This window comes from Tenrec ecaudatus, chromosome 5, assembly GCF_050624435.1.
Source record: "Tenrec ecaudatus isolate mTenEca1 chromosome 5, mTenEca1.hap1, whole genome shotgun sequence".
Taxonomy (NCBI): domain Eukaryota; kingdom Metazoa; phylum Chordata; class Mammalia; order Afrosoricida; family Tenrecidae; genus Tenrec; species Tenrec ecaudatus.
This window is the reverse complement of record NC_134534.1, coordinates 120476177-120502904: the sequence shown is the minus strand read 5'-3', so window position 1 is coordinate 120502904 and position 26728 is coordinate 120476177. Positions and strand designations below refer to the sequence as shown.

General features: G+C 40.9%; 1 protein-coding gene across 1 annotated transcript in view; it reads left to right on the top strand.

The window, feature by feature from the left end:
• Window positions 1-26728, top strand: part of CNTN4 (contactin 4) — a 626036-nt gene that overhangs the window by 178861 nt on the left and 420447 nt on the right. Inside the window, exons 2-3 of the mRNA XM_075549881.1 lie at window positions 15246-15372; window positions 25318-25493. Of these exons, the coding sequence (XP_075405996.1) occupies window positions 15246-15372; window positions 25318-25493 (303 nt within the window). The remainder of the gene's footprint in view (window positions 1-15245; window positions 15373-25317; window positions 25494-26728) is intronic.

Sequence of the window (26728 nt, the reverse complement as noted above, 5' to 3'; positions counted from 1 at the left end):
TTTGGGAAGATAGAAATAGTTGACAGTTGTTCCCAGGCGTACAGAAGTTCAGATTATTCTGGACTGTAGTATTCGAAACACGAAAGGAAGAAGGGTAAGCAGCAAGAGACAAAGCAGATCCACTCCAATCGCTTCTTCCTTCCTGCCTTCCACAGGCAGTTATCCCCGTGAGGATGTAAGACACGTAGACACTGCTCTTCCCGGGTCTGAAATGAAAGAGAAGCATACTACATTCAAATTGAGTGCATCCTTCCTGTTAGAAAGATGTCTCCAGCAGTTGATCTGAGAGCCACCAGGTGCTCGCTTTCCCCCGTTGTCAGTTGTAGCAGCCACCAGGTGCTTGCAGCTGCCTCCTGTGGTTGCTGACTTGCCCTCACTCTCACTTCCTGAAGCGAGATTCATGAGTTTGCATCACCTGCATCCAAACAACGGGGGCATTTATTACCGATGTGGACTTCAAATCCTAATCTATGAATTAGAATTCAGGGTGAGGGCGGGGATACAGCTTTATAATCTCTATTTCTAGTTATGTGTTGAGCCATTTGAAACCTCCAGCATCTCCGCGGGAGAAGGACTAGACTTTCTCCCCCCCCAAAAAATTACAGTCAGGAACCCGGGCGTGGATAGGAGTCAGCACTGATGCCATGGCAGGGAGTTTGGTTTGGTTTTGAATTTTTAACAGGCACATAAAAAAGACATAAAACCATTACCACTTCTGATTTCTTCAAAGGGCCCCCATTAAAGAGTATGAATTTCAGCTGGAGGTGGTGAATGTTTGAATACATTAACATATAGAGATTTATATAGAAATATACATATGCATGCATATTCATATATACATATACACTCTCCCAATAGAAAATAAGGAGGATCCCGAGTGGTGCAGTAGTTGAAGCACCTAGTTGCTAACTGAAAGGTCAGTGGTTCAAACCCACCAGCCAGTCGGTGGTAGGAAGATGTAAGAGTCCAAGTGGTAAATATTATAGGTTGCGATCTGAGACTGTTCTAGTCTACCCCTTGGGCATCAAGGAGTCGGGCTTCACTTGGCAGCAGTAAGAATAGGGTAGAGTGATCCGTGGTGGAGCAGCCGTGGGAAAACACACTGCGATAGAGATTGCCACATGTTCTCAGAAATATTAAAAATGGCATGATTAAAGGGGGGCATATGTTCGGGAGCAGTTGAGATAGCCCAAGGACAAGGTGTAGGGTAACAATAGGTCCAGAAAGAGAAGAGCTGTGCCTTCTCTATTGCCAGGGACACTCGTTAACTGCAGAGCTGTCAGAAAGGAGATAGGAATAAGAGCAGGCGAATCAATGACCTGATGAAGTGATCCACAGATTAAATTAGTGTCCTTTTCTTTTTCTTTCAGTTTCCAGAATGGAGCTTCAATTAGGAGTCCCTTAGCTGCAACTGATAAGACCTAACGAAGTTGCTTAACAAAGACAAGTATTGCCCCTCGTATATGGCAAGCTCAGAAGGGGTCATCACCGCTCAGGTCTTCACTGTGCTTGGATTTTACCTTTCCCGGGTTTTAGATACATTCTCATGTCGGCTCCTTTCTATTTGGAAGCCTTGAGAGCTCAAGACATGTCCCCACCCAGCAATCGTAGAGAAAGGGAGAAAAGGGGGATTTTTTTGAGAAGCACTTTGCAGTGAGTTCTCCTTTGGCAGGTTTAGGTCATATGCTTGGGAACACATTTAGCCAGCCACATGAGAGAGTAGTTGGTGGACCTGTTCCCCATGCCTCTTGGTCTAGAACGAGGATTATAGTGTAGCCCAAACCCCTGAGGTTGAGAGGGTGGACAAGTTGGATCAAAACAACAAGTAGAATGCTCTTACTTTAAAGACAAGCAATGGATACTGCAAAGAGGAAAGCCATAAATATCTCTGTACTTGTCACAATTAATAAGCAACTTTTAGTCAATTAGGATTTTGTACTTCAGGTAGCCTTCCTTAAAACACAACACTTAGTTGTTTACATATATTTATCTTGTCATATTTGTTCTCATGAGTAAGCAGTAGTGTGTTTGAAAATAAAGCAGTGTCAAGTATATGTCTCTGAATATTGTCTGTAAGACCCTCTGTAAGAAACACTCCATGGGGGATGTCTGCTTGCACAGCATTTTGTCCCTGCTATAGATTAGATCTTGCCCCCCAATGTGACCTCATTTGAAAATAGTCTTTGAAGATGTCAATTAACATAAGACCATGGCAGAGTAAGATGTGTTTTAATCTAATACAACTGGTGTCATTAAAGGGAATTAACAGAGACGGACTCATAGAAGATGATCATGTGAAAACAAAGGCAACAGTTGGAGTGAAAGACCTGCCAGTGCAGGCGCACCAAGCACACAAGTCAAGAAATGCCAAGACCCACTAGCATCACTCGAAGTCAGGACAGATGCCTGGGGACAGACGTTTCCTCAGAGCAATCGAGAAACTAGCACAGCTGAATATAATTTTGAGCTCCCTAGCCTGCAGAAGCTACTGGACTATTAACCATAAGTTTGGCTGTCGAAATCTACCAATTCCTCTGAAGGAGAAATATAAGGCTTGAAAGATTTAAAGTCTCAGAGACCCTATCTAAGATCACAGTGCGTCAGAATTGACTGATGGCAGTGAGTTTCTTGGCCTCCAGAACAGTGAAACAACCCATTCCTGTTCTTTTAAGCCACCCAATTTCTGATGCTCTCCATGGCAGCCCAAAAAGCGAATCCAATGTTATGTATTACACTGTGCTCTTTGAAAATGCGTGTTGCAAATCCTAGTCTACATTCCTGTTATTAAAACATACTTGGGAATGTGCTGTCTTTGTTATGTTAATGAGGCAAGGTTCGTCTAGGACATATTGGAAGTCAGTCTCTTTTGAGATAGAAGAGATTAGATCCTGTGAGCAGCGGAGAGGTGGGGTATGACAGGTCCCAGGACAGAGGGAGCTGGAGAGGCAGGGATGGAACTCCTCCAAAGCCAACACAGGGAGAAAGGTTCCCCAGAACCATTGCTCTCAACTGGACTTCTAGATTTTTAAAATGTGAGAAAACAGACTGCTGTTTGCTCTTCACTTGTGGTAATCCTGCTATAGCGGCATTAGATAACTAAGAAACCCAGTCAGATAACATGGGATTGGCCTATGTCAGCCCACAAATCTGACCCTTTGCGTCCAAAATGTTTAACGATTGAGAACTTTTGAGATCCTTAAATATATATATATATTTCACAAAATATTCCCGTTATTGCATATAATTCTCAGCTGAACCTGGGTCTGCACGGAATAATCAAATTTGTTTGCGATTCCGCAGCAAGACAGCATGAACATTCACACCAATACCAGCAGCCTCACATCACAGGCCAGGTCACGTATGACCTACAGATGAGTTGCACAATATTTGAATTTGTTGAAATTATCTCTTGCTCTTGATTTTTTAAAGAGTAATTAATCCATTGTTCATAAAATGAATCTAGAGTTGAGGTCAGAATCAGAGTAGGACTTGCTATCTTGGTTCCATGGCTGTTCTTTTTTCCACTCCCACAAATTCTTCAGCAATGCAGACTTTTTCCCTAAATAGAAACGCTTTCATCTCCTCACACTTTGCCTGCCCCACCACTGCTTCTAAGATCTAACATTATGTGCCACGAGAGCCTCGTTCTGTTAACATAGTGTGTGAGGGCAGCAACAGTATTTTGTGATCCAGAGAACAAAGAAATAATATGAGATGACTTCACTTTGCATTTGGACTATCTTTCTCTTTCTTCCTTCAAGCATGTGCCAGCTCTCTGGGGACTTCTCTGTCCCTGACTGTTTAAAACACTCCTTTGAGGGGTTCAAAGAAAGAAGGTGAAGCAAGGACAAGTGACAGAAACAGACAAGCCTGTCTCCTCTAATATTTGTTTTGCTTCTGCTCTATTCAACCAACAACTGAATAGAAAGAACACTTCCTCTATAACAATGCTATGTGATGGCTTGTTCTCCACACAGGCCCTTAGGTAGAACCTTCGAACATCCCTTGCTATTTATTTTATAAATACTAGCAACACCAAATTATATTGATCTCTGATGATAGTGTGACAGCTGTCCAATCATCATTTCTGAAGTCGGTGATTCCATTTTAAAGGAATTCTCACACCAGGGGAAACCACGCTTACAGTATCGCGTTTGTTTCTGCATTTTCTTAGGTTATTACCCAGGCATTTTGTGAGTTATTTGATCCACAGAGACGCTGCTGACCTTACAGATTTTTTTTAGCCAAAATGAATTTCCATGATGATTAGAGATGCAAAAGCAGTAGACTCACAGCCAATGGGCCCTGTGTGTGCCCTTCTTGGGACCTCCTGGAGGCAGGATGAGTAGTGGTCCTTCCCATTGGGCACCCCCCTTGAAATGTGAGGTAAGAAGGAGCAGAAGACAGATGAATGTGACTCTGGGAGCTGAGCAGAATCCCCCCTTCCTGATCTTGGTTGGCTTTGCATTGCAATCTGAGAAAGATAGCCTAGTCCCAGCTAATCCATCACACAAGAGGAAATTTACTCTTTTGCTTGGTCCAGGGCTTTTCAGGAGTCAGGGTCAAAGATTCACCCCGGCAACGTTATGGTGACTCCCCCCTGGAGGTGTGTGTGCATGCAAAACGTAGCAGTCTGCCTCCTCTCCAGGTGTGACCCAGATAGAACTCACCCTCAAACTCTCGCAATCTTCCCAGGCTTCTGTTCAGAGCTTATATTCAAACCTGGGTTCCCTTTAGGTAACAAAGAGTTTACTTCCCAAATTGAGATTGCTGCCATTTAAGTGTTTCTGCCCAAGACCAGGTGTGTAATCAAAAAGCCTCTTTGATGCTGTCGAAGGATTGACTGTATAGCACCATGCTAGATTCTTGGCCGTTGTGGCAGTACTTCATACCTGTCACTAGGATTAAAGACCTAAACAAACCTCAGGTGCAACACCTGGGCGCTCTAGCACACTTATCTGGTATTTTTCGTTTTCTAAGATGAAATCACGGTATTGCGTTTCTATCCTGTCCCAGCAGATTTGAGGCTCAGAGTTTGCAACAGATGGAAAATATTTCCAGGCAGAACAGAACCATATGTATTGTCCTGAGGGCCATACTGTTGAAATGAAGCCTTCGCCCTCACCGTTGGTGATAGCTACAGAGGGATCTAGCATATAGAGCATAACTGCAGGTTATTTGTTTTGCTTCATTTGGATATTTAACTGGTTTCAGACTGAATGTCATCTGTGTTCAATTTAAAACTTACTGTAATACTTTTCAAATTGTAGGATGCCTACCAATCAACACAGGGACTTGTCAAAATGCTGGTTCCTAAGCCCTGAAAAAAAAAAAAGCCAGTAGGTCTGGAAGGGACTTGAGAATCGACATTTTAGCAATTACCTCCAGATGAGGAGATATTGATGGAGAAGATCCGTAAACCAGATTTTGAGAAATAATTACTTTAACTATACCTGACTTGCTTAACTTGTTTACGTTGCTGTCTATGAAATAGAGATCCTTTTATCATCCCTAATGTCTATTGGCTTTGAGTCAGCCTCATCAGCACATTGCAGTACTTTTAAGAATTGTCCACAGAACCGATATCCATTGTCGGGGGGTTCAGGGACAGCTCACCTACCCTCAAGCTTCCAAAAGTCAACAACAGAATAAACTTCACTGCCCTCATGTCCATTCTGATCCATAGTGACCCTAAAGGACAGAGTGGAACCGTCCCTGTGGGTTTCTGAGACCAAATCTTTAGGTGGGTAGAAAGTCCCACTTTTGCTGGTGGTTTTGAACTGCTGACTTTCTGGTTTTCAGTTCACTGCACAACCATGACACCACCCAGGCTCATACCCACAGGCTCACTATACCACGTCTATTCTCTTTTGCTGACCCTTTAGTGAGAATCCAGATTTTACTTTATACTTGGTTCTGGGAACTTGACATTTAGCCTTGCTTCCTATGACTGGCCATCACCAAAAACTCACTGTTATTTTCTTTTCTGCTCATGTGCAGAACACGTCAGGCTAGCCCCTCTATCCCATTTCCTATCCCAACTTGCTTTCTGGCAGCCTAAGTGAGCAAGCACCCCCTTGTTTGAGAAGGAAACTAAGATACAGTCAGAGAAAGGTCATATTAATTCAAAGAAAAATAGATCATTGATGTTCATAAAATGAGGGTAAAATATGTGAAGTTGTTAGAAGTGTTTTATTACTGTTTTCTCAGATATTTTATTTTTAAGTGGAAAAAAATGTTTCTTTTTAGTATATGATCTAAGACAATATTAATGGAATTAAGTAGCATATCATATTCTAAAAATTCTGTGATTCTGTATACCTCTTTCTGTAATTAAAATATTAGAAAGAGTAGACCCTGATACTAAATTTTACATCTAGGAAACTGGTAGGAAAATGTACAAAGAATATATTTGGTAAACATTGTTTTGTCTCCTAAAATATGAGTTCTATAAAGGAAAAGAATCCAAGAGGTGGATGAATTTGAAAATCATTCATTGATCTTTAGTATTTGATGAACAATAGTGGATAAGAGTTCATGTCAATGCAATGGTTGCCTGGCCTTTAGCATAAACCGTTTATTCCCAGGAAAGTCATTATCAATGGGATAACATGGTGTTTACAAAATGTGGGTGATCCTGAATAATAATTATATTGGGGAAAGTTATAGGCTGATACCCTGCTAGAAATGTAACTCCTTCTTAGGGAATAAGGATACTGTGTGTGTTGCATAGCAACCTATCTCGTCCATCAGAGTAGGAAACAGTGGTGCCCAATTACAGTGCTTTGAATATTTGCCAACCTCAATCCTGGCAATAATCAATCTCCTGCATCAGGCACCTGAAAGGACTCATGTTCTAGGGTTTGGGCTTGTAATTTTACCTGTTGCTGAGACTGCTTTGCTTTAATCTAATTTTAAATATTCAGGTCTGTTCTGATTTCATTTCTTCAGCCATAGCTGAACTGGTTTGGACACGTTCATTAAATTTTCTTTGGTCTTTACTGAAAGCCCTAATATTTTCTACTCTCCTCCCAACCCCCTATTTTTATTTGGGACTCTTACAGCTCTTACCACAATTTTTACATTCCTCCAGTGTGTCAAGCACATTTGCACATATGCCACCATCATCATTTTCAAAGCATTCTCTTCCCACTTGAGTCCCTGATATCAGCTCTCCATTCTTCCCATCCCTCCCCTATCCACCCTCCCTCACAAACCCTTGATTAGTTATAGATGATTATTTTCATAGCTTACATCATACTACGTTGCCTCTCACCCACTTTCCCATCATTTGTCCCCCGAGAGGGTGTTCTAGGTTGATCCTTGTGATCAATTCTCCCTTTCTCCCCCCCACCCTCCCCTAATCCTCCTGGTATGTCTACTCTCCTTGTTGGCCCTGAAGGGTTTATCTATCCTAGATTCCCTGTGTTTTAGGCTCTTATCTGTAGCAGTGTGCATGCTCTGGTCTAATCCAGTTTGTAAAGTAGAATTGAGGTCATGATAGTGGGGTGAAAGAAACACCAAAGAGCTAGAGGAAAGTTGTGTGTTTCATTCTGTGCTATGCTGCATCCTGACTGGATCATTTCTTTCCTGTGGCCCCTCTGTGAGGGGATGTCCAATTGTCTACAGATGGACATTTGGTCTCCACTCCATGTCCCCCTCCCCATTCACATTGGATATGATCTTGCTCTGGGTCTTAGGTGCCTGATACCTAATTCCATCAACACCTCATAATCGCATAGGCTGGTATGCTTCTTCCATGTGGGCTTCGTTGCTTCTGAGCTAGATGGCCACTTGTTTATCTTCAAGACTTTAAGACCCCAGATGCTATATCTTTTGATAGCCGGGCACCATCAGCTTTCTTCACCACTTTTGCTTATGCATCCGCTTTGTCTTCAGGACTCATGTTGGGAAGAGATGCAGCAGAATGCCAGATTGTTAGAACAAAGTGTTCTTGTGTTAAGGGAGTACTTATGTCGAGGTCCAATGTCCATCTTCAATCTTAATTCTTAATATATAGATATGAGTATATAGTTCTATTCCCCTCTCATATTATATATATGTATATATATATATATATATACACACATATGTACAGACCTCTGTAATTGTCCTTTGCCTCCTGGTTCTATCATCTATTTCCTTTTACTTTCCTCTTGTCCCACCATCATGTTCAGCTTTCATCTGGGTTTAGTAATTCCTCGCTGCTACATTGCCCTTGATTAAGTCCCACTAGGCCTCCCACGCCCTTCTTTCCATTGATTTTAGTTCACTTGCTGTTCCCTTGTCCCTGGGTTGATTCCCACCCTCCTTCCTTCCTCCTATCTCCCCTTCTCCCGTATCCTCCCCCAGAAGCATCGGTCCCATTCCTTTCATCTCTGAATTATTTATCCCATCTATGTTATCTAGATAGACATGCAGATACACTGCCAAGTGCAAAAACAAGGTAAAGCCAAAGAAAACAACAAAGAAAGTCAAAACCAACAAAATAATAACAACAATCAAAATAACAAAAATAAAATAAAGCATGAAATATTTCCTACAGTGTGAGTCTTCTCTCTTCTCTTAACAAATGATCAAGTTTACTCAGTGAAACTAGTCCAGAAAAATGCCTGCAATATGGAATGTTAGGAAAGACTGCAGTAGGGTAGAAATGAACTCAGTGATTGATGGGGTGAGAACCCAGGTAATCGCAACATACCAGTATCTGCATTTGGAATAAACCCCCCCAAGCAGTGTTCACATCAAAGGGATGGAATCGACAAAAGCATAGCTGGGTATTAGAGATTGGCTTGTATTCATTCACAAGATATGTTGGAGTACCAAAACATACCACCTACAAGCCAAAAGTTGCCAAAATATAGCCATGGGGTAGCCGAGCTAAAAGAGACCAGAGAAAATCTAGCTCTGACACAAGCCCAGACTTGGGCGTGCCCTGAATTCAGAAGTCTAAGCTTCAGCGCTGTGAGACAGTAAGTCTGGGTTCCTTAAAGCCATGTCATTTGTGGTCTTTTGTTATCATTGATTTTTAAAAACAAGCCACTGGACTCTGCAACCAGGGTGTTCGCTCCTTCTTTCTGTTAGCATGACGTTCAGAAATTTCAGACATTTCCAAGATGGCATTACTCCCCATTGCCCAGAGAGACCTCTAAGAACTACCACACCCGGGGAGATGAAGGATGACTTGGCCCCACTTTGGGGAATCCAAAACCAAAAACACCAGTTTCAACAATCTTGTACTTAAATAAGAAGAGACTCATTACTATAAAAAGTGTAGAGATTACATAAAGAATGTCATGCATCTTAAGTGAGGATGTGCTATAACTACAGGTCAATTGAGTCTGCCAGAAAATGGATCCTGTTAGTCAGTTCTATGCAGGCTTTGAAGGTTCTTACATTTTACTTCTGGCAGAAATGAATACCTATATGTTTGTTCCAGACAACAAATGTATCTATTTGACTTTTATGGACAGTTTTCATAGTTATCTGTTCCTAGACTTGCCTATCCACAATTAATACACCTAAGCCGGTACTAAAACTTATTCTCTAAATATTGTCAAGAAAAAGCCTGTTTTTCAGGCTTTGTACAAAAGAGACATTCTAGAATTGGGTTCCTCTAGAGCTATGTTGATTGATATTCTGCTTTTGACTAGAGGAACTATGAACACGAGTCTGTAGTGATAGTGTTTGGCCGGGTTCACTAGAGAAACAAATCTGGTGGCAATCATATTTGTGTTAGAGAGAGACTTTCATACAACAAAGTAATTATATGTCAAGCAAACATCCCAGCCCAGTCCAGATCAAGTCCGTAAGTCCAATGCTCGTCCATGAATCTCTCTTTAGACCCGTGCAGCCACAGGCACTGATAAAAAATGCAGGATAATCACAGGCTGGTGGGTGCAGAGTTGTGAGGATCCACAGGCAGATTACATCAAAGGATTCATGCAGGTCTCAGTGTGGCTCACCAGCAGGAAGTAAAGACAGAAAAAGGGATGGAAGCTTCCCACCTTCCTCCTGATGAGAAGGCCATACCCACAGGAGGTACCAACTGGCCGTGACCTGCAAGGCTCCACCCCTACACTTTTATTTATCAAACTGACATGAAATTATATCACTACCACACTGTAATGATCAGTTTTTAAATGTTAGTGCTTTAAAGAATCACTCAGAGAACTAGGTGAAAAGCAGATGCATGGGCTTCATACAGTTATTTTTTTAAAAAAATAGTTCATTGATATACAATTCACATATCATGCAGTTCTGTAGTTGTTACTTTTTATAAGAGTGTGTCTCTAGTTTGACAATCAGTTCTAGTGCTCCCTCCTGTTCCCACATTCACTATTTGTTCCCCAACTGCCCTTACCCTCCTCACATGCACCCCACCCCCATAAACCACTGCATCATTTATTGTCTCTGTGCATCCTCTCTTTCTGTGCCTCATAAACTGGGACACCTAACAGAAACAATATACAACAAAACAGAGAGAATAAAATAATAATATAAATATTAAAATAAAAAGTTAAAAGACCATCAGCAATATTAAAAAGTCCTGGAAGAAATTTCTGTCATGGAACACATGAGAAATATTTAAGCCTAGAGAAAAGTCAGATTCGGTCAAGAGGGAGGTCACCTGATCCAGTATCATATTATACTATCCACCATCATCAAGTTCAAAATAATTTCTGTCTGATGGTAATGATGTTTGTATCCTTCACCTATGACCAGAGGGGATATGTCAGAGGCTAAATCAGCAGATGGATTTTGGGTTCCCACTGTCCTCCATAGCCTCTTGCAAAGTAGGTGTCCACAATTCCTGCTCTGATACTTTTTCCTTCAATGGATTTGAATTCTGTTATTGTCATCTTTGACTGATACAAGCTGGTGTGCTTCTTCCATGTGGACTCAGTTGACGTCTCGCTGAGATGGCTGCTTGTTTGAATACAAGCCTTTAAGACCTCAGACACTATTCCAATTGCTAAGTGGGCACCGTTCTGCTTTCTTCACCACACTTTACTGCATCACCCTTATTTTCAGTGATCTCTTCAGAAGACAACAATTGAGCAGGTCCATGTTATAGGAACTAAGTGTTGTTGGGTTGGGGCTAGAATTAAGTGGGATCCAACAACCCATCTGCTTGTGCATGGGATTTGAGCAATTCTGGTTTTCATTGGCAGTGGCCTCATATTGTTCTGATGTAGTCGGTTCCTGGTGTAAGGTCCGATGATCAATCAGCCCGCTGGCACAATAAACTAACTATCTCAAACACGCATGACAGATGGTGCTAATCCAGGTGGCCCCCAGTACAGTGCTGGCACCTGTTGATCGTTACATCCTTGTTCGCTAGCAGTTGTCTAAGCGCGTTACCTCTCAAGGTTAAAAGCCATCGCCACTCTTCTGGTTACCTAGACCAACTTCTGTGATAAAAGAAAAGTTGAACTTTGTCTCCTAGACTTTGGAAATGGCAAATGTAAGATTTCTTTTTTTCTAATGTAACTTCAAGAATCCCGACAGACACTTTGTAAATACTGTGCACAGAGGGAAGGGACTTTGTCCCTCCTCCCGCTCTGTTTCCTCAGACAACACTACTTTCAGGGCTCATCTCTTTCAGACACCTCAAGGTCTGGGGGAAATGAAATAATTACTTTGCTAAAATGCTGGGAACCCGAATCTAAAGGTTTAAAAGCTAGTGTATCTGGTTTTTACACCTCAATAGCCAAACTTTTTCAAATCTCTCCCTCCATTGGAGCTTTGGCTCATGCAGGAAAGCTTCTGGATTTCCTTAGATGAGAACGGAAATACTATTCCCCTCATGCCAATGTCCATTTCCAGGCAGTTAGCTTGGTCAACCAAGAGAAAATAAAATCTTTATATGAAATGCGTTTTTATAGCAAATGCAAAGCATCATTATTATCCATCCTTTATAGAAAAAGCAGTAACAGTACAAATGCACATCCTTTTGTTATTTAAATAAGGCATGCCACTTTGGGAAATAGTACAGATGCTAATCCAGAGCCTCTCAGCTGCATCCTGGCTAATCATTATGATGTTTTAGTCTTATTTGGAATTACTACTAATAGACTGTATTTCTGTATGAAATTTAAATCAGGGAGTACCAGTGAATTGAGATGATTGATATTATATATGTACCCACATATAATTTTAGAATCAGGGACAACAATAGTGAGATTTCTCTCTTAGAGAGAAAACTCCATTAAACTTTTTGCTGTGATCTTGAAGAGTAACACTTTTATTTAACTAGATATGATGACAATTCATGTAACTCTTCCTGGGTGAAATGATTGAACCCTAGTCCCATGTCTAACTTTGTTTTAAAAATATTGATGCAGTTGATAAAAAAGTCTAAAATGCAAATGTCCACAGATTGAATTAGCTGGCCTTGAGCCAGTGGTGTTAATAAAAATACTTGTGTGTGTGCCTTTATTCTGTGCTCTTTGACACATCTGGTTTTTCTCTGATTTAGTCTGTGATGTTGGATTCTATACACAGGGTAAGGAGAGAGGATGGTGATGTAGCTCTTTGCTTCTTTAAGTACACATCTCGTGTGAGTGGTCTTTCAGGGGAAAGTGTTCACAGCTAGAGTCCCATTCCCTTTTCCCAGTAGCTAATGTAGAGCCACTGTCTTAGCCCAATTCATGATTGGCGAGGTGAGAACCAGAAGTCTATGGAGCCTATTTGGCTTCCGGGAGCACAGGGTTAACAGCGGACCGTGTATGTTGCATCTCAGTCAGGGTCTTCTTAATCTATATATTGTGTATGCTTTCAACAAGGACATTGGTTATCCCCATCACTGTGTTAGAAAAGAGAATTCTTCTTGTTTCTGCAATGTTTTTCTTTACTAAAACGTCTTTGACATGTAGATCTTTTAAAGCCTGTCTTAAAAGTTTTAAAAAGTGTCCTGCCAAGGTTCATCTCAGTCCCCAAACCAGCTTCATTGTTTCTCACTAGTCCTGAGTCACCTGAATGAATTTAGTTTCATCTTGTCACCAACCAAAAGACTGGCTATAAATGTTTTCCAGGATTAAAATAACACAAAACGCAGTTGTTGGACTCATTCCAATGCACAGTGACCCCGTTGTTCAGGAGAACCCGCACTGACATCAGCTGGGTTTAGGGATTGCGGTTCTCAGCCTTCAAAATCATCAGGTGAGGGTGGCAGTGCATCGTCGACTAGCTGCACGGGAACATTGAGAATCCTAAATGCTGGTGCTTGCATCGCAAAACTCACCAATGTCAAAGCCAGCTGACGAAATACATTTAAAAAGTGGGGGGAAATAGATGTTTCAGATGGAACATTTCTTTGAATTCGCCACTTCATTGGCGGGGGAGGGGGATGTGGTACATAACATTAGTGTTTGCAAAAAGTTTACAGTCCAAAGAAGGAGTAGTAACAGTAAAATGCACCAAATGCACTAACATGTTTGGTATCTACAAGGATATGTAACAATAATTATATGATTCCAAAAAGAAAGGGAATGTTTAGGGAAACTAGGGAAAGAAATTAACTTAAATTTAAAGAGCACTTATTTACATGAGAATAAGTGGAGAGGCTAATATGAACGAATATGTGGGTACTCAAAAGGAAGGACATGGACACAACACTGCCACTAGACGTGTGTGGCTTGTCGCCAGGTTCATGGCCATAGCCTTTGTTATTGTTTCATGATGAAATAAGTTTTATGCTTCTAGTCTCTGATTGAGAGAAAACATTTAGAGCAGCATTGCTGCACCATTTAAGTGCATGGTCAGTGACTAAGTCGTGGAACTGCTTATAGGTCAACTTGTGTGTTGCTGAGTCACAAGTGTACCATCTGTGTGCTACTTAGGGCAGGAAACCACGGGCTGATCTGTAATTGGCGGAGGAAACAAAGTGGTTCTTCACCGCAGATCATTTGAGAAGCACCGAGGAGCCCTCTTGGCTTACGTTACATGTTGGGGTGCTAGCCACAAGGTCAGCAGGTGAACCCACCGGCCTTTCCAAGGAAGAAAGATGAGGTTGGAAATAGTTATAGCCTTGGAAACTGTAGGGAGCCCTTCTACTCTATACTACGGGGTCATAATGAGGTGGCAGCGTGTTTCCTGGCTTGGAATGTAGGTTATTCTTCATTGGCCTATAAATTTGCCTATACTATTGACATATTTGAAGTGTATATGTGTATATACACAGTTCATGGTATGTATGAATATGTGTATGCTCATATATATATATACACACACACACTTCATGGAAAAATTACGTTCTCTTTTCATTCCATTTTTCCATGAACATTTTGAAGCCTCTTTCTACTAACAGCTCAGAACTGTTTCTTGTTATCAATATGCTTATGAAATGGTCATTGCTCTCTTCCAATTAAGATACCTACTACGGAGCAGAGGAATTATAATTTTGTGACATTAGACAGTTTTCCAGGATGACAGTAACACAAAAGGGATGTAGGTGGCACAGAATTCGAGAAAAATGGAACAATAAAATATTAGAATGAAGAAAGAATAATGTCAAGCAGTTATGTGCTGGATATGATTAGGACAATATCAATACGACATTCCACTGCCACCAAGTTGATGTTGATTCATAATGACCGTGTATGGCAGACTAGAACTGTTCCTTTGGCCGTCCAAGACTTCACTCCCAAACTCACTGCCACTGAGCTGGCTCCCACTCTATGCAACCCTACAGGAAGCACCACCCCTGTGGTTTGCTGACAGCAGTGAAAAGCCTCATCTTTCACCCACAGAGTGACTGCTTGGTATAATTTACAAACCTTGCACGGAAGAGCCCCCAAATTAACTCACTGCAAGACTAGAGCTATTTATCAATACAAAATCTCCCCCACTGCCATCGAGTCGATATAGTCTCATAGCTACCCCTGTGTATTTCCAAGACTGTCACCGTTTATTAGACTAGAAAGCCCAGTCTCTCCCGCAGAGCTGCTAGTGGTTTCAAACTGCTGATCATTCAGATCACAGCCCAATGCATAACCACTATGCCATCAGGGCTCCTGATCAATACAAAACAGGAGAGTCTATATCTTGTATTCAGAATAACCTTCGAATGATTAGCCTTCAGTGGGAAATCTCATGTAGAGGCTGAAACGGAGTTTGAGGTATGCTATCATTTCTTGCTAGCGTTTTTCTTCCATTGTCACTTAGTGCTGCTGATTCTTGTTCTTGGTTCTATTTGGATGCTGCTGTTCTTCACATGCGGACATTTTCTCCTCTCGTTTCAGATGACCACACACTACACGGCCCGGTTTTTGTACAGGAGCCAAGCCATGCAATGTTCCCTTTGGATTCAGAGGAGAAAAAAGTGAAGCTTAGTTGTGAAGTTATAGGGAATCCAAAGCCACATATCAGGTTTGTTGATTTCAAAGCATGTGTCTAGCTTTTAATATTGAATCCACAAATACTTACACAGTAATATTATATAAAGAGCATTTAGATGTGATGTCCTGACATGTATAAGGAGATGACTGTTTTCTTGAAAAGTAACCAATTTCTATTTCTGGCAGTCTTGGGAGTTGAATGTCCTGATTGACAGTCTTACTGAAAGACTTTAGAAACACAACTGAAATATTTTGTTAAGAAGTCACTGTTGTTAAATGTATCAATAAACCATAGGCAAAGAAGCGATACTTAGAAGCTATCAACTACATGAGCTTGGAGCTTAGTGAGGTAAACTGAGCTCCCCCCATGATGAACTACATGAAATGGTCCTTTAGCTGTTGCGCATGGGGTTCGGGGTCAGTATTCAAAGACTGCTTCTCAGAAGGGCCTTGAAACCCAAAGTGTACATCTGTGTTATGACTATGAGAGAAAAATAATGACAGGGTTTTTATCAGAGACCTAGAGGAGAGGCAAGATGTGATGGAACAGAGGCAATATTTAAAAGATTAGCTTAAAATTTTCCAGAATTTATGTAAAATCTCTAGGCTACATTCTTAGGTTCCTTGATGAATTTCAAGCAGTACACATAAAAATAAAGCCATATCTAAAATTATTAGTTTGAAACAGGAGAGCACCCAGTCAGAGAGGTGATCTTAAAAATATTCAGGAATGTAATATACATTATCTTCTAAAAGAATGGAAATAAACCTCGCATCTGACTTCTCAGTTGTAACCAAAAAAAAAAAAAATCAAGAGACAGAAGATAGAATCTCAATATGCTGAAATAAATTAACTGTCAATTTTATATCCTGAAGAAATAGATAAAATGAATAGAATTTCACGCAGACAAAGACTGAAGTTTACCGCCAGCAGACTCTCACTAAAGGAAATTCTAACAGATAGAACTTTTGGCCAGAGGAAAGATGATCCCCGTTGGAAGATCTGACGTATAAGAACAAATGATGTCTAATTAAGAAAACAAAGTCTACTGCCACGGATTTGATTCTAACTCATGGTAACCCCATATATTGCACACTGGAATGTTTTCTTGTCTATAATCTTTATGTAAGCAAATTGCTGGACCTTTATTTCCATGTTACTCCTGGTAGATTTGAGCTGCCAACCTTTAGGTTAACAGGAGGATACAAACCGTTTGTACCATCCAGAGACCCACAGGATGTCAAACAAGTCAAAAAGTTTAGTAATGCCACCTAAAAATTGATATTAGAGAATCAAAATATTTTAAGTTGCCATGCAAAGAAGAAATTAAAATTTTCAAAAAGACATTAATAAGATGAAAAGTATATGTCCTAGGAAATTGATTATCCATATGATTTTAAAAAAGAAATTTCTGCATGCACACATATCAATTCCAGGTCAATAAAACATGGAAATGGGAAATATACAACAATTTTAAAAGAAAAAATAGATATATATCTATTACTTGAAAGAAGGACAGGATTTCTTATAAATGACTAAACAGTACAAGTCATAACTTTTAATTTCCTTCCTATTAAGAACCTGTTTGGCAGATACACTGAGATACCTAAAATTTTAAATTTCAAAGTAGATGAAATTTTTAATATTTATCATTGCAAAGTATTAATGTTCAGTATAGTTAAACAATTTTCACAACTAAAATTTAAAAATACAAGAAACAGCAAAAGACTTGAAAACTCAATGACCAATAAAAATATAAAAAGATTATCAGCCTCATCAGACAGGAGGGGTATTTGAATTTAACCCCATGCTCAGAGGGGACACACAAGAGGCTTAATCCATTTGTGTTTCCCCCTTTATTTTTTAAAAAACTGAAACAACTTTAAAAATACATCAAAAGTAAGGTCAAATGATAAAATATTGCATTTAAACCTAATTATATTTGTTATAATAGGCAAGATTTGATGCACTGAACACTAATGACAGAAAAGCTAATGAACATAATACATAAAAAAGGAACATAAAACATGATGAAAGCCAAAGGTCATTAAAAGTACAGGAATCATTCAAAATGAGTTTCAGAAGGAACTCAAAACTTGCTCTTGTTCATAGAGTATCTAAAGCAAATGGAAAATATGATGGAATTAAAGAACTGAACAGAAATTTCAAAGAGCAGCTGAGAAGACTAAATAAAATTTTATAAGGAAATGTGTAGAGTTTGTTATGAAAACAAGATGGAAACACTCTTAGCACATTTTTTGATCATTTTATTTGGGGGCTCATACAATTCTTATCACAATCCATACATACATCCCTTGTATCAAGAACATATGTACATTTGTTGCCATCATCATTCTCAAGACATTTGCCTTCTACTTGACCCTAATATCTGCTGCTCATTTCCCCCTCCCTCCCCACTCCTCCTACCTCATAAACCCTTCATCATTCATAAATTATTATTAATTTGTCATGTTACACTGTCCGATGTCTCCCCCCACCTTCTTCTCTGCTGTCCATCCCCCAGGGAGGAGGCTATATGTAGATTCTTCTAATTAGTTCCCCCTTTCTACCCCACATTCTCTCCACCCTCCAGGCATCTCCACTCTCACCACTGATCCTGAAGGAGTCATCTGTTCTGGATTCCCTGTGTTTCCAGTTCCTATCTGTACCTATGTACATCCTCTGGTCTAGCCAGATTTGTAAGGTAGAATTGGGATCATGATAGTGGGGGGGGGGGAGCATTTAAGAACTCGAGGAAAGTTATGTTTCATTGTTGCTACCCTGAACCCCAACTGGCTCATCTCCTCCCCACAACCCTTCAGTAAGGGGTGTCCGGTTGGTTAGCGATGGGCTTTGAGTCTCCACTCTGCACTCACCCACATTTACAAAGATATTATTTTTTTGTTCCTTGATGCTTGATACCTGATCCCTTCAACAGTTCGTGATCGCACAGGCTGGTGTGTTTCTTCCATGTGGCTCTGTTGCTTCTGAGCTAGATGGCCACTTGTTTATCTTCAAGCCTTTAAGACCCCAGACGCTATATCTTTTGATAGCCAGGAGCCATCAGCTATCTTCACCACATTTCCTTATGCACATGTTTGTCTTCATTGATGGTATCAGGGAAATGGGCACCCATCGATATGATTTTTTAGTTCTTTGATATCTGATAACTGGTCCCTTCTGCACCTTGTGGTCAGACAGGCTGATGTGCTTCTTCCATGTGGGCTTTGATGTTTCTCAGCTAGATGGCCACTTGTTTATCTTCAAGTCTTTAAGACTCCAGATGCTATATCTTTTGATAGCCGGGCACTGTCAGCTTTCTTCACCACATTTGCTTATGCAAACGTTTGTCTTCAGTGATCATATCAGGAAGATGGGCACCCACTGATATGATTTTTAGTTCTTTGATGCCTGATAATTGGTCCCTTCTACACCTCGTAGTCAGAAAGGCTGGTGTGCTTCTTCCATGTGGGGTTTGATGCTTCTCAGCTAGATGGCCGCTTGTTTATCTTCAAGACTTTAATACTCCAGATGCTATATCTTTTGATAGCTGGGCACCGCTAGCTTTCTTCACCACATTTGCTTATGCATACATTTTTCTTCAGCAATTGTGTCGGGAAGGTGTGCATCCTGGAATGCCAATTTAATAGAACAATGTGTTCTTGCATTGAGTAAGTGCTTGAGTGGAGGCCCAATGTCCATCTGCTTCCTTAATACTAAACCTATAAATATATGCACATAGATCTGTTTCCCCAAACTCATTTAAATATATTTACATATGTACATTTCAGTCTGTAGACCTCTATAAATACCCTTTGTCACCTAGTTCTTTCCTCTATTTCCTTTTACTTTCCTCTTGTCCGACTATCATGCTCAGCCTTCATTTGGGTTTCAGTAATTTCTCTCGGTTACCTTGCTCTTGCTGAATCCCTTCCAGGCCTCTCAAATCCTCCTTGCTACTGATTTTGGATCACTTATTGCTCCCCTGTCCCTGGGTTAGTCAGCACCACCTCCTGGCTCCCTCCTCCCCCTCTCTTGTATACTACCGGAACCATTGATCCCATTATTTTCTCCTCCAGACTATTCATGCAGTTTATCTTATCTAGATAGATCTGTAGAGATAATAATATGCTCCAAAAATCAAGCCATAGCATGACAGGTGATGAGTGAGAACACCGTGATGACAACAAAAAAGGCAACCAATTACCCATAGAAGAATAAATTAATTAAAAGAAAAAAATTTAAAAGAAAGAAAAACCTGTAAATAGATCAAGTTCTGATTTTTGATCTCTAGGCATGTCCTTCAATCAGGTCCAATGAGCTACCATGCTTTGGCCCCAGAGTCTGTCCTTTGGACTCCCTCAGGGGCTCCCTGCTCTGCTCCTACAGTTGCTCTGCCGCATGCCCTTAGTGGTTTGCCTCAGTGTCATGGGGTCTGTCTGGGCAATCCCGACACTGAGTCTCCAGTGTTTCCGTTAGGGCCCTGGGCCATCAAGGGATGGCGTGTCTCGTAGTGGGATCAGCCATATTGACCACTCTGTCCATTGGCTGTTCAGAGCAGGGATATCATCCTCCAGGCCTGATGGGTCAGGATGTGCCCTACTCTCTCTTTCTCCCCCTTAATTTACTCCCATTTGCTCTGATCAAACATGCCCCTCTCCCCTAGCTGAAGCTTCAGTGCCATCCTCTCAAGTAAATTTTCTGGGGTGAGGGGCAGTTGTCCACGTAGTTGGTATTGGGGCTGAGCCCTCAGGCCCCTCCACTGGCTCCCGACTGCTTGCCGGCACACTGCATTCGTCTGGCACTGGCTTTATATCTGGTCCCTCTTTCCGTATCTCAGCAAATTTTTAACTGAAAGAACTCAAGAAAAAAATGTAAGCCTTGAGATGCAAAATTGAAAGACTCTATGGGGAAAATATTGACTGATGTTGTAAGCATCAAAAGAAGATGGCTGGGAAGAATACGGTCACTGTCCCAAGAAGAAGTAGCCGACATGCAACCACTTTAGAAGGGGTTGTATGAAAAAGAACCAGTGGTACTGAAGGAAGGAACTGAAGCTGCACTGAGAACATGAGCCAATATATACATAGAAAGCACCATGGACTGCCCAAAGAACAAATACCTACATCTATCTCGGAAGAAATACAGCCAGAATTCTCCTTAGAGTCAAGGATGGTGAGACTTCATCTTATTATGAACATGTTACCAAGAGAGACCAGTCCCGGAGAAAGACATGTTCAGTAAAGGAACCAAGAAAAAGAGGAATGCTCTTGCCAGGATGGATGGACACAGTGGCAGCAACAATGAGCTCAAACATATGAACGATTGCGATGATGGCAAAGGACTGAGCCGCGTTTTGTTCTCTAGGGGTGTTTCTGGGGGTAGGAATCAACCAGCGAACACCTAACCAAACGGCAACGATCAGGTAGAAATAGAGGTGCGTGTACCCTACGATCAGGAGGTGTTAGGTTATTCATAGCACGTGCAGAAGTGAACATAACTTGGGATGCTCATACAGGTTAGGGGCAGGCAATAGGGAAAATGAATGGATTATTTTCTCTTGAGCCAAATCGAATAATAAAATATTTAAATGAAAAGCCAACATATGCTATGTGCTATAAAAAAGAAAAGACCAAAGTCACCGCTATCAAATGGCTTTCAGCTCATACTTGAGTTGTCAGGGGAGCTTCCACTAGAGGGAGCTTTTTCATGTTTTCCCCCTTGATAAGGAAAGAAGCTCCATTACAGAAAGGGGAAAGAAGTGTGGAAGAAAACAGCCTCTAATGGGCCCTGCAATTAGGTTGAATACATAATTTGTCGTCCAATCCAGAACCCCTTTGAGACCCACTGGCCCATGTCGGAACGCAGCACTGTGCTCGACTAAGCAGGCTAAGCAGCATATGTCATCATTCTCCCTCTAAGATATAAGGGCAAACCCACCTCCATCATCTAACAATGTTTTATCACAAGAAGAATGCAAATGAAAGCGATTCCTAGATATGTACATGAGGAATTAATTGGTCTCTGATTTCAGGTCAAAAGCAAGCAAAAGTTCAGATGCTAGCTGTAAGTGAAAACAAATTTTGCAGCAGAATTTTTCACCTTGCTGCTTTGTTTCCCCTCAAACTGTGACCTTAACTTAACATTGCCTTGGTACATTGCATTCTTACATACAGGGACTTGCATTGCTATATCAAATCATCAGTGAAACAGAAGCCTACCATATATGCTTTTAAAGGTTTCCAAGGAAAAAAGACAAAACAAGCTTTCAATTAAATGCTTAAGTAACTGGTTACAACGTTGGCAGTGTCCTTGTGCCATATTAGCAGGCTGGCACTTTGGAGTTTCCACTCCTTATTGAAGGATAGAGCACAGGAAAAAAGGGTGAGGTCCAGCCTTTCCAACAGCTTTTTTGCTGGACTTGTTCTGTCTGTTGGCTGACTTTGAGGGGGAAGAACAAGTAGGAGAAATTCCAAGAGGAACGCCACAGGAATCTTCCACACCAGTCTTTTCCTCAGATGTCCCAGCTGACCTCCTTTTTGTATTTAATCCCTCAACCGAGCCTTCTCTTTTCAATGTCATGCCCCTCAATTTTAAAAGAGCTGACCCAGATCCAGCGAAAGTTCAGAAGTTTTGGCTGGAGCCATCTTCTGATGTATAGCCATTCCCCGGAGATGGGTGCCATTACTTATTGCATTCTGCACACCTATCCAGACAGAAGGAAGGTCCACATACTGGGTTGGAATGCTTTGTTTTAAGGTTTGTATTCAAGATTTTGCAGACAATTCTCAATTCCTAGAGGTCCTGCTCCCTCTTCCTGCGCTAGCTAAAGAAAGAACTTGGTGAAAAATTGGATTTTGCTATACCAAATCCCATAGAGAGCTTCCCAGCCAGGTCAGCAAAACTGGACTCTCCAGAGGTTCACAGTGTTTAGTCATATACAACTCCAACCCCTCTCCCTGGTGATTCAGAAACCAGCTTTAGAAATTCACCAATTTGACTTGGCTCTTGGGCAAATCTCTATTTTCTCCAAATGAGCATCATTGCTCATTTACCAGAACAGGCAGTTCCCAGGTTTTGGACAGGATCCGTTGCTCAGTGTGTCTTAAATTGATTTTGTAAGTAAGTCCGCATGGGTGCAAGAGGCTCTTATTTAGCTTTACTTTAGTGCTGGAAGAGGCTCAAAGCCTTTCCCCTGCTGTAAAATCTACACACACAGCAAGGGAAGGAGATCGTGATGAAGAATCTATTGTGAGTAGGGGTGGGTTGGTTTGTCTCAAAGTGAAGGTAAGTTTACTTAACATTAAAAGGAAAGTGGTCTGCGAATCTGAAGCTCCTAACCTGAGAACTTACTGTACTTAAAAAGATCCCTCCAACATTGAAAATCAGTTGTGAGTTTCAGTGTACAGTGTGATAAGGGATTTCATGCAGTCCGCATTCAAGTGGGATGAGCAGTGGCTACACTGTGATAACACCTGGCAGAGTGCTTTGTGATGGAGCCTCAACTGCACTTCATAGAAAGCACTTTGTTTCCTAAATAATCCCATTCTGTTGCTATTGGTATGTAAAAGCAGGCAATAAAGTAGAAGAAGGGACTCTGCAGAACTTTTGGGCTGAGATGACAGGTGAGGACAATCCTGACAGGGGTTCCCCTCACTCTCATAGCCACTTTTCGAAAAGCGCCTCACTGGACCCTAGTCTGCAATTCCACACTCTGCTGGCAGCTCACATTGTATTGCAATTCCCACTTTGGGTTCTTAGCTTTGTTATATTAAATTGCTCAACTGTCATTGGACATAAGAGTCATGGCCCACACGTGATCATCTAATTCAAAAGAATGCCCATGGCAGACCGTTTGCTCTAGAGATTCGTGTGTATATAAGGCTCTGAGAACACACCTTGCAGCTCTTCTTTATGCCTGCCTCTTGTCTGTGCCCACACACAGAGAGGATTACTGTCAAGTCAAAACAAAAGCGCCCCCGTTTCTAATAGCTATCTTCTTACCAACAAACCCATGAAGAGTGATGTCCCAATTGCAGCATCTGCTCCAGCTCCCCCAACCCCTAAGGTTTCTGCACATTTCCTTTTAGGGGCTATAGATGTGGCTGTAGGCTGCGCTGGCAAGCTAGCATGCTCCATAAACTGAATCTACTCTGTGCGGAAATACCTAGCCAAGAAGGAATAAATATGTTCTTCAATTGTATTCAATCACCATATATTGAGTACAGAGAATGCAGCAGGTTTTAGGTGATTAAAGGGAGATTTACAAAAGTGATGAAGACCTAATCTCTACCTTTAAGAGAGCCCCAGATAGGACAGATGATTCAGTGATTGAGTCCTGGAGAGACTGGTCGTTCTAGCCATCCATGGGCACCGTGGAAGACTTGCTTTGCAATCTGCTACTGAATAGTCACAGCCTTGAAATTCCCACAGAATAATTCTGTTCTGAATAGGGAGAATCCCCATGAGTTTGAGTGCAGCAACAGGAGGGCAACTAATATCAACTATCCTTAAAGTATTAAAGTACTTAATCTGCCAGGCGGTAGAGGGTCTTTATTATGATCATTTACCAAGAAGGTAAAAGCCCGACCTCAAGGAACAGGGATCATTCTGTAGGAGATTGGAGATAGTTTTGATTAAGAACAACTAGGAATATCAATGAAAGTCTCATGGAATTTGTTTATTTATGACTGATTTGGAGGCATGGCAAAACAAGCCTCCACCAACACATGAGTGCATTCGGGAAACGAGCTGGGGGTCAAACTCAGAATTGACCAGCCATGGGGCTCCAGGGTGTTATGAGAAGATTCACAATGTGAGAATTTTCAAATTCAAAATTTAAAGTGGTGATTATTTTCCTGTTTGAAGTAAACAAGGTCAATGTCTCTCACTTTGTTTCTGCTGTGGCTTTCGATCAATATCCTTTGTGGGACGATGTCACCTTATTTTTTTCCATCCTCCAGTAGGAATGCCACTGCGAGACTGTAGATCATCAAGAAGCTTAAACCATGCCATTTCAGTGACCTGATATACGGTGTTTGATCTGAAAGTTAAGACATATGATAGTTACTCGTTGACGAAAATTTCTCAAAAGATATTAACTCTTCAAATGACTTCGTGTAAGGAAGTTTGGTTAAGATAAGCTCTCCCCCTCTGGAATATTATTATTGGATAGATAGTCAAATAGGTATAAAGGACATCTTGTTATTCATTAAAGCACTGCTATTAGAATGTATGAATCCTATTAAAACTAATTTAGTGGAGTAAATTCTATATTAAGATACACAAATGATATAAGTAAACCAAGAGAAGAACAGCATTTTTTTTCTTTTTTGACTCTGTAAATGAATGGGGCAATCTACAATTTCCTGCAAAGCATGATTGATATTTGAGTGCCATTCTGTCAGGAGAGTTTCATAGCAGTCCACGCTGGAGACCGGTGTGGTCCCTAAACAACTCTAGATCAACAGAGCTCTTCCGTTTTGCACTTGGGTGTTTTAGTCATCTTTAGGACCAAAATGAGGCAAGGCTGCTATTTCAGTTTCCTCAAATGGCCAGCTGTCTACCTGAAAGTGACTTACTCTATTATCTGAATGGACCCATTTATAGAAGGACTGCAAACTGGAGCAGAGTATAGGGGTGATTATGGAACAGCCCTGTTGGAAGGCGTTTGTACGAGGCACAATGGAAAAGTTAAAATAAAATAAAATAATGCGATGTGTTTGTAAAAGCATCTAAAATAGTCCTAAAAGCAGGCATTGGAATTTCAATAACCTTGTTTACTTGCAAAGAAGTGCTCTGCTCATAAGCATTTAAGAAGTCGCCATTGTGGGGTAGAGCATTTCTAACTTGTTCCTGTGGGTTAAAAAGTGCGACATTATATTTCATTCTATTTATGGGTTTATGTATTTTGGACAATTCAGAATTATTGATTAATATTACAAGGCTTTATCTACTGGCATTTTTATACTATAGGTGGAAGTTAAATGGAACAGATGTTGACATTGGTATGGATTTCCGCTACAGTGTTGTTGAAGGCAGCTTGCTGATCAATAACCCCAATAAAACCCAAGATGCTGGAACATACCAGTGCATAGCAACAAATTCCTTTGGAACAATTGTTAGCAGAGAAGCAAAGCTTCAGTTTGCTTGTAAGTAGCAATTACATCATGCTGCAAATGTTACTTTGAGCTTTTCTATCATTGTACGAATAAGCCTTTAAAACAGTTTCTTTAACAAAACCAAATATAAGTAAATTTACTATACAATTATCTTTACTTGTCATATTTAGGAAATATCTTCTTGGTAGTACAACTGTAAATCTAAATTGGAAAATGTACACTTCTGGTTTTATAAAGATTATATATATATATTATTGATTCTAGGGTAGTTTTGCCATACGATGCTTTGTACATGCATAACTTCAAATGGAAATCTAGCCTCTTACAGCAAGGAGCTCTAGTAATAAGTAGTTAAGCACTTTACAGCTAGACAGAAGGTCAGTGGCTTGAATCTACCAGCTACTGCAAGGGGAAAAGATGCAGCAATCTGCTTCTGTGTAGATTACAGCCTTGGGAACACAATGAGCAGTTCTACTCTGTCCTAATAGGGCCACTCAGAGTACAAATACAACTGAAGGGTGCGCAACAGCAGAGATGCTGCACTCCAGAACTTACATAGAGATGCATATTATAAAGACAATGTATGTAGACAAGCAATCGAACCATATGTTTCTTAAGAGCCACTATAAAAATGCTTTAACCTTAAAGCTCAGAGTTGGTGTGTTGTCTTAACTACTAGTTTTACTTTTGTATGTATGTTGTAATATGTTTTACAATGGCTACACAGAACTCAAAAGAAAATATTAATGATTAAAGGCTTATTGAGGAAATTAAAAGGTTATAATACAAGTGAGAAATGTTCAAGATACATGTGATAGCGTTCTTTCAAGACTGCTAACAAATTCCAAAAGATCATGTCACTCCATCTCCATGGGTCAGCAAGTCCAACCCCTCCAAGCAAGAGCCTAGAGGCTCCCCACTCCACAAGTCAGCCTCCTGCCCCAAGCTCTCGACCTTACTTGCTCCATGGGATGAGACATCTAGAGTCTATGCCAAGCTCTGGCTCCGAGTACTGTTCCTCTGATGTCACAGCAGTGTGCTGGGTCCAGGAGGGATCTCTGGGCTCACATGGAATCGCTGGGCTCACACAGGGTGCATTCCACTCCTGGCTCTTGCTGGCAGTGATTCTCTTCTCTCCGGCTTCTCAGAAGGCCTATTTTATACCCAGCAGAATTGCATTCCAGTGACTCTTGGTCATGAATACTTACTAGTGAATCCTATCAGTATTGTCCCCACCTTCTTACTCAGACCAGTGCAGGGAAGTC